Source organism: Salvia miltiorrhiza, chromosome 4, assembly GCF_028751815.1.
Source record: "Salvia miltiorrhiza cultivar Shanhuang (shh) chromosome 4, IMPLAD_Smil_shh, whole genome shotgun sequence".
Lineage (NCBI taxonomy): Eukaryota > Viridiplantae > Streptophyta > Magnoliopsida > Lamiales > Lamiaceae > Salvia > Salvia miltiorrhiza.
The window spans coordinates 45,411,808-45,421,399 of NC_080390.1; the positions used below are offsets into that span (position 1 = coordinate 45,411,808).

General features: G+C 32.3%; 1 protein-coding gene across 2 annotated transcripts; it reads left to right on the forward strand.

The window, feature by feature from the left end:
* Nucleotides 1–6,978: 6,978 nt before the first annotated feature.
* LOC131023733 (glutathione S-transferase F11-like) lies at nt 6,979–8,838 on the forward strand. Of its 2 annotated transcripts, none has more exons than XM_057953296.1 (3): nt 6,979–7,287; nt 7,805–7,853; nt 8,294–8,838. In XM_057953296.1, the coding sequence occupies exons 1-3, from the start codon at nt 7,141–7,143 to the stop codon at nt 8,740–8,742; spliced, it is 645 nt and encodes a 214-aa protein (XP_057809279.1). In that variant the 5' UTR covers nt 6,979–7,140; the 3' UTR covers nt 8,743–8,838. The 2 variants fall into 2 exon arrangements, with proteins under 2 accessions (XP_057809279.1, XP_057809280.1); XM_057953297.1 differs by having other exon boundaries at nt 7,065–7,327; nt 7,534–7,853; nt 8,245–8,838.
* The last annotated feature ends 754 nt before the right edge of the window (nt 8,839–9,592 follow it).

A 9,592-nucleotide genomic window follows, 5' to 3' on the forward strand; every position in this document is an offset into this window, starting at 1 on the left:
TATTAAGATGCTCCAACTTGTCTATGGTCTTGAGGCGCCTTGATCACTATTTTATTAGTAACAAAAATATTGTAATTAATATGGTGCAATCGTAGTATAAACAAAAAATCGAGTGTCGTATCCACATGAGTTAACAAACGAAAACATAATGAATAATTCAACAAAAATACCTACTCAAAATTCGGGCAAACAAACTAGATACGGTGATGAACTAGAACTAGACTAATGCAATGTAAATAAATAAAATCAGATTATGAAACTCAAGAATAAAAGTTAGATCATAGGAAATGCAATTACGTTAATTAAATCTACACAATTAATCTAAGTAATTCAATTACCACTTTAATTCAGCCCTAGTGTAAGATCACTCATATAATTACGTACATACTCTTGCTAGAGCAATCTATGAAAGTGGATTAGTAAATCCCTATCTATGCTAAGTCTCTAGAAAATCTACTAACTCCCAAAAGCATATAAGAATAGGTCCCTATGATTCACCTATCTCCGTTGGGTCTCAAAGTTAAAATCATATCACACATTTTTGAATCGATTAAATAGTTATCTCTGTTAGGTCTCAAATTGCAAACTATTGATAAGATAATTCACAAGAAACAAACACCGGGAATTGCAAGTCATAAACTGGAAGGTAATATGGTATTGCTAAATCAATCACATAAATCTAAGCTATAAAAACTAAAGAACAATGGAAAATAAAGTAAAGCTAAAACTTAGGTAATGAATTGTATCTAAAAAGTTGTAGGTGATTCCCCAATACAAAGCCTTGAAGGATTTTTATAGATGAAAGGGGAAAAAACGCGTATGGGGCCTACTTTTAGGGATTTCCGTCTTTTGCCCGTTGTCACAGACTCGGTCGTGGGGTACAACCGTGGGAACCCTCTGTTTTGTACGTGTATGGGTAAATATGCAAAATGAGAAAAAATTACTAGTTGAGTAATTTTAGTAATTAAGATTTTAAAGTTTGTGTGCAAAATGAAAATTTATTGAAAGTTCATTAATTTATATGCAATTAATCCAAATAAATATTGGTATAGTTTGTAAGGAGTATTACCATTATTCGATATTGGGTCATTCATAGTATTACTATACATTCCCTATTCCTTGCGGGTGGTTATTTATTAGTATCGATTTAGCTTACAATGCATTTGAAAATCCTCGATCAAATGAGTATTTCACAGAAAAAATCGATAAGAAATTTCATTAATAGCTAGCCATTTTAATTCTTTAGAACAAGTCGATGAATTTAGTAGATCGCTTTAAGAAGCACCAATCAAATGAGTATAGATATGATACCAATAATAAAGGAAGTGAAAATATATCTAAAAGAAAAGAAAAGGAAAATGAAAATATAGAGCATTGGAAAGGTGGACAACAAACAGTGGTGCTTCATACAGTTTCCAGTCAAAAGCAAAATGAGTACTCTTTCAACCCACTTCAGTGAAGCAAGAATTTTGAAAGATCTAAAAAGCAACTGGAGAAAAGGTTATGGGGTTATTTAATACACTACCAATACCAAATCAGGCTATTTAATGCAAAAGAGCGATGCTAAAACAACCACATTATAACTACCCATAATTTACTTAAATAAAAAATAATTTAATTTATTTTTTAAAATATAAATAAGATTTAATTATTTTACCGTATTTTCTACATTATAGTAGTTATTTTTTGCAATTTTTTGGTTATTTTTTATTTTTATTAAAAAATAAATTAAAAATAAAAAATGCAAATAAATAAATAAATAAATAAATAAGTACAATGTAAATAATGTAATTAAATAATTAAATTCTATTTTTATTAAAAAAAATTAAAAAATTCAAAAAATTTCTTATTATATTAGTTTGTGGGTGGCCACAATTCATGTGGCTGCATAGATTTATTGAATGCAAAAACTAAGCCTATCCCAAACCATGAAATTTCAATTAAAGCCGATCCAAACAACTATTCTTCGGTCCAAACTTTTATGAAACTAATAATTAATTAATCAAAAACTATGGTGTTTGAATTAAAAATATTTAATTTTTGAGAGTTTATATAGATACAAGTGTTTGAATTTCCCCTGACACGTCAGCCAGTTGTTATGGGTTGGCCACTTAAATTTCACATTATATATATAATTTTTAAAATGCTTAATTAAATTTATAACAAAACTAAATATTACAAAAGTTTAAAATGAAATCAACCACAAGATAGCACATATAAATCTTTTAGGTAAAATGTGCCCCGCTTGCCCCATATGATCTATACCTCACGCGACAACCACCACATGAGGAAGGTGATTGGTAGGTGGATGAAAACATGAGTACGCGCGTTTCAATAAATAGAATTATAGATGCAGTGTTCTCTTGTAAATATATTCATAACTCATAAGAAATTATGTTAGATTATACTCCATCTGTCCACGATTTAATGTTCCACTTTAGTGTGGACACGAAGACTAATAAAACTGAAAAATGTGATGTAGATGAAATATAAGGGTAGTTGACTAAAGTGATAAAGATATATGACTAAAGTGATAAAGGTATTGTGAGTGGGTCCACTAGTGATAAAGTGTAATAAATATAGAATATAAAAATAATAAAAGTATTTTAAGATGGGTCCATTAGTGGCAAATGGTAGTAAATATAGAAAAAGAAGAAGAGTAAAATTGTACAAAAAGCAGAATATGACATCAAATTGTGGACAGATTTTTAAAAGCAAGTAGGGCATTAAATTGTGGACGGAGGGAGTAATAATTTTGGTAGGTATCTCGTTCATCCTCGACTATCATATTATGTATTATGATACAAGCCATCATAATTTTCCTATCAAAACTTTGTCCCAAACAAGACATGAGAGTCGTAGAAATGCAAATCGAGCTTGTAGAATTCCAAATGCTCGCTCAACATCTATACGGACAGACTCTTGGTGTTGAGCAAACAACTTGTGTTTGCGGATCTATAGGGAAGTAATTGACTTGACAAATACAGCCCATGAAGGATATATACCATCAGTTAAATAATATGCCCTATCATAATGACGACCATTCACTACGTAATTAACCTTTGGTGCTCGACCTTCTAAGACATCATTAAAAACAGGAGTTCGATGGAGTACATTAATATCATTGCACGAACCTGGTGTTACAAAGAACCCATGCCATATCCACAAGTCGTATGAAGCAACAACTTCCAAAATGATCGTTGGTTTTCTACTTCTCCCAGTATATTGGCCCGCCTATGCATTAGGACAATTTTTCCACTCCTAATGCATGCAATCAATTATGTCAATCATGCCTGGGAAACAACGTTGTTCTCCAACATAGATCAGTCTTGTCAAATCTTGTTCATTAGGCCTTCTGAGATACATACCACCGAAGCAAGAAATAACACCTTCCACAAAATGGACTAAAGCATCACTTGTCAAAGATGAACTCATTCGTAGATACTCATCGACAACATCGGAAGATGTCCCATACGCCAACACCCCCATGGCTCCAGTATATTTTAGCAATGATGAACGACCTACTCTGCCGGTGGCATCTCGTCTCTATTAAAAAAACTCATCATAGCAATAACAACTTCCACTATTCGAATGAATAGCGATTTCTGCATGCGAAATCTCCGCCGAAAGATTCTGGAGTATACGTTGGGTTGTCACTGAAGTAGTCGTTGATCAAACGCTCTGCACAAAACTCCCGTTCCCTATCACAATATCTCCTACTGGCTGTTGGAATTTGATGTCCTACAATCAGATTATGATTGTTTAGGATCATATTTTGGATGATGTTATCAAAATGACGATTTTGTTGATAATCTCGTTCTTCCCATTCATCAAGATCATTGGAATGGGAAACATCAGAACTTGAGTCTGAATCAACTGAAGAGTTTTTATTGACAGACATATTTGTATGAGAAATGAGAAAATAATAGGGTAAATGTGTACTTGAGCAAAGAGTGAGATGTGTTTGTGTTTTATTGAGATATGTTTAATCTGGCATTTATAGAATACATATTAAAAAGTTGGATAAGATAGCTAGATTTGAATTGATACAATTGCATGTGATCTAGTCTGTCAAAAATGACATATGCATGTGAATTGGAAATAATGTTGTGTCAGAATGACAAATGCATGTGAATTGGAAAAAATGACAAGTGCATGTCAATTGGACAAATGCTTTGTCAGAATTGGCTAAATGCTTTGGGAAGCTAAACGGATCCAATGCTATTCAATTTTAAATGAAATTCCCTTTTTCATTAATTAAATATAAAACAAGTACATAACACAGTTTGCCAAAACTAAAATCATACAAATAGAAAGCACATAAACTAAAAGCACACAAATAAAAAGTATATAAACTAAAATTACATAGAAAGCACATGATTAAAATACATTTTCTCTCCAAACACAATTTTAATTAGTTGACATTTCATCTCTTCGTCTTCTGGAGATAAGTGCTCTTTTGACAACAATTGAAGCAACATTTTTTCTTTCATCTTCGTTGCGTTTCTTTGCAACTTCTCGCGCTCTAGTTCGGTTCGAGTCTTTATTAACTCAGCTTCGACATCTCTCGTGAGTCTCATTTCACGAATTTCGGCAGCAACAACAGATTCATGAGTATATTCAGATTGTGAGACCTTATATTTTCCTTTCTTTTTGCCTAACTCTTTCAATGGGATGAGTCGCAGTTGACTATTCAGATGTTGGAGTTTCTGGATTAGAAGGGATAGAAAATCCCCCATCTTCTGAAGTCTTTGATCTTTTCGAACTGCCACCACTTTGCTGTTCATCAACATTTTCCCTTTGACGACAAAAAACATGTGTGGTATCATGAACATTCCACTTGGGATGTTTACTCATAACTTCATTAAATACAATCAAGTCTAGAAACTTGTTTCCACCTGCTTCGTAATTGGAATAAGCTTCTTTCTCAACATCGTTGTCGCTCATCTCACTCCTTCTTCGAGCGTTTGCTTCCATGCAAGCAACAACCCATTTGTTTTCTTTTTCGTTAAGACGTTTTCAGCAACCTTTCATCGATTCAATGTTTCGTTCGTTGAGCTTATTTGGATTTTCTGCTTGAATGTTGTGATACAATTTATGAACACGTGCCCAAAGCGATTCCCCCTTTTGATTTTTTTCTCGAACGCTATCTTCGCTAGCATAGATCCAAGATGACATAAGGGCAACATCTTCTTTCACACACCAAGCTACATTTTTTGCCCCTTTCTGATTTTTGTTTGGGCGTTGAACACCCATAAACAAATTACGGGAAACCTTTTCAGATGTGGAAATTCTTTGAGAGGTAGGAATTTGACATAAATTTGGAGAAAATTGATATTCATAAATTGAGAATTTGGTTGATTTTCGAAATTTGCAAAAAAATGAGAAGCCGGATAATATGAAAAAATTGCAGAATCTTGAGTGTTAAGATAATCTTGGGAGTTGATGATTTTGAGAATTTGGATAATAATAATTGGGATGGTTTGGATCCATAACTTAAAGTGGAAACAAATCTGTGAGAAAAAAATTCAACGAAATGTGAAATGAAGAAAGAGAGAGTTTTTGTTTGGGTGTGAAAATATAGTGAAATTAGGCTCTATTTATAGAGCTAAAAATAAGAAAAATTTTAATATCATTTTAATATATTTTTTATAAAGAAAAATCATTATAAAATTTTATCTATCAAAATATTTAATACACCAATCACAATTTGACATGTGGCAACAATATCTAAAAAGTGGGAATGGGTGACTTGGGGCGGCAGAGCTCCCGGGTCACGTATTTTCCATGACCTTCAATTATTTTTTTTCCATTCTGTTTTGTCCCATTCGCGTGACCCGATGTGAATGTCACTGTTGGCGGTAGTCTAAGGGGTTAATGCCTGAGGCCAAAGATCATAGATGCATTAAACTTTTAAATTTATTTATTTAATAATATTAATTTATTAAAAAAAATTAAAAAAATCCTTTATTCATCTGTATAAGCAGGACCTCTCGTAAAACATAATTAATTCACAGAGGCATTAGTAATAGTATTTTGTTTAACTAAATCAAGATATTTATATGACAGTAAGATAATATTGAGAAAACATATTTACATCGTACATGGTTTATACTTGATTTTTGAACTGAGAATGAGATCAGTCAATAAAGAGTTAGCTGAAAAGTTGTCAGATGAGGATTAACTGGAGGCTGAATTCAAAATTATCAACTGGAGTATTTTCTAATGTCGGTGCATTTGAGGAAAGTTTTTCTGTTCAATTTTAGATTACAAAGAAGTTCAATAGACTAGAGAAAACAAAGAAAGTAGTAGTCAGTGTTTTTGGTTTGAGAACTACGAGTTTTTTTTGTTCTCTTCGGTAGATATGCTATCGTAATTTCTATCAAAATTTAATATGTCCATCTTGTCCCTGCTTCTTGTGAACGTAGATTTTATAATTGATCAATAAAATTCTTGTGATTTTTTTTTTGTTTCTTAGAACTCCTAATTGAACCATCTATTTTTCTGTTATAATTAATAGGGTTAAGGTGCAGATCCACTCTTGAAGTGGAGGCCCTTAGAGCGTTGATCCCCCATTTTCGACCTTAGCTCAAATACCCCCAGAGTCCTTAAAAAATATGCATTTAAATCCAGCAAACAGATGGTTGTATGTCGTCGTTTACTTAATTTTTTTTTTTCTGAATTAAAGTCGTTGGTGGTGGACCCACTCAGAAAAAAAAAAATTAAGCAAACGGCGACAAACTGCCGTCTTTTTGCTGGGTTTAAATGCACCCTTTTTATGAATTCTGGAGGTATTTGGACGAAGGTCGAGAATGAGGAGTCAACGCTCTAGGGGCCTTCACTTCAAGGTGGATTTGCACCTTAACTCTAATTAATACTCATAAAATAATTTTTTTTTTCTGAAAATAACCAAAAAACAATTTCCAACCAACTAAAATAAACAAATAAATATAGAAGGGTGAGTAGAACTCCTGCTCCGTGCAACCAACCAATATGAGGATAACCACCCCAACCCCAACCCCCACCCGCTTCCTCTATATATGGCGAAAATTGGACTTATATTTTGGTAGCTAGAAATTGCGAAGCATTTCATTGCATCAAATATAGAAATACTTTTCTAAGCTTAATTCATTGTGCAAAATGGTGGTTAAAGTGTATGGTGCGACCTATGCAGCTTGCCCACAAAGGGTTTTGACTTGCCTTTTTGAGTTAGGCTTTCAATTTGAGCTTGTACCAATTGATCTTCAATCAGCAGAGCAGAAAAAGCCACAATTTCTATTAAGACAGGTGATTCTTTTTTTTTTCTTTTTTTTTTAATGATAGACAGGTGATAATTTACTCCCTCCGTCCCACGAAGCATGACACAGTTTCTTTTTTGGTCTGTCCCACGAAGCATGACACGTTTCTAAAAATAGCAAAAAATTTACCTTTTATTTACATTTTCACTTTTTCACCTACCACACTTAACACACAAAATATCAATTTCTTAATTCCCGTGCCAAAAAGAAGTGTGTCATGCTTCATGGGACGGAGGGAGTATTATTTTACCTATAAATGACTTTTTTTTGAAGGATTACATATGACTGACTTATTTATATAAGAATGTCAATTTGAAGTACAACATGATTGACCTAATAAATAAAAAAAAGCTCATCGTCGTGTCGCGTTTATACATAGATCACCTTACTCATATGTAATTCTTGCTTTTATGGAATCTCACATGAACAGAATTTTATTCGATTTAATTATTCGCACATTTTTTCATTAACTTTATAATCAAACAATTGTTCCTCGTAATTTGCAGCCCTTCGGACAAGTTCCTGCGATAGAGGATGGAGATTTCAAACTCTTCGGTAATTCACTATGTACTTCATTCATGCAAATCCCCCGTATACAATTACAATTAGTAAATTCCAAAATAAATAAGGATATTTTTTGTACAACACCAGAATTTTCGACAAATTCTGATTTTTTTCATTATCTTTGAAGTTTGAGAAAAAAACATGTCACTTTTCAATTTTTTTAAATTTTTTTCCACATGTATGAAATACTCAAAATAGAAGTTGATTTTAAAACTTTTCACTTAGACTTTTTGATACCCAAGCATAAGGAATACTAAAGATGGCATAATAAAGCTGATGTATTTGTGAATTGAAAATCCCTTAGGCTTAAGTATAAAAAAATAATGTATCTTTCTTCAAATTTTATAGATCATGAAAAAAAATCAAAATTTATGTATTTTAGCGCAAAAATAAACATAAATTTTGGGTTACAAAATCCATTGGGAGCGCAGAGTCGAGGGCAATAATCAGGTACTACGCAGCAAAAAGCATAAGCCAAGGTGGCACAAATATATTGGGCGACACATTGGAAGAGAGAGCCTTGGTGGAGCAATGGGTGGAAGTAGAAGTGAACAACTATAATCCATTGATTTACACAATGGTCCTCCAACTTGTGATATTGCCCCAACAGGGACAAGTGGGCGACATGGAATTAGTCCGCGATTGCAAGGGTAAATTGGAGAAAGTGCTCGACGTGTACGAGGACAGGCTGTCGAAGAGCAAATATTTGGGTGGGGAGAGGTTCACCATAGCTGATATGACCCACCTACCAAACACAAGGTTTCTGATGGAGGAAGGAGGAATGGAGGATTTGATCAAACGGAGGAAAAATCTCCACAATTGGTGGATAGATATTTCCAGCCGTCCATCATGGCAAAAGGTCATGGACCTCCGAAATTAAATTAATCGCTCCTCCTTTTTCTTAATGCCTGTTTCCACTATTTTGTAATATTTCTTATTCAAATGAACTACTAAAAAAATTCTATTATTAAGTCAATAGTTTTTATTGTCGTATTTGCAATTATGTTGTTAAATATAGTTTTTTGCTGGTCTTAGTGAAACTATCCGACCTCAAACTTCCGTATAAAAGGAGAAAGGCTGTTGATTATTTCAAATTATATTCTCAGTTATTTAATTATATAATTAAATAACTAATGAAGTGTGTCTTTTAAAATTGAGAGCAATTTTATGTCTAATCTCTGTTGAATGCATAACTGTAACAACATTAGTTTTTTTTTGTTTTTGTTTTTGTTTTGAGAAACAATACAAGTGTATTAGAATCATTAGATAGAGGGGTTCTATGTTGTGGATATATAATATGGGCCTAAGAAAACCAGAAATTTAATAAAAGCAAGCTATTAAGGCCCAAGTTATGCAGCCTAGTTAGCTAAATTTCTTTAATAAATTTAGCTAGCAATGGTATAACAATAAATCTATGCAACTAGTAGTTGAACAACAAATTAACTAAATAAAAATAATAATTTATTTAATTTATTTTTTAAATAAAAAATATTTTAGTAATTTTACTGTATTGTTTACATTATAGTAGTTCTTTTTTTGGTAACTTTTTGTTTTTATGTTATTTTAAAACATTGCAAAAAAAAAATAGTTACAATGTAAATAATATAGTAAAATAATAATTTATTATTTTATTTGAAAAAATAAATTAAATAAATTAAAACTTTCTCTATTTAACTAATTTTTGGCTAGCATCGCTCATGATATAAAGCCAACTTTCCAGGTACTGATAG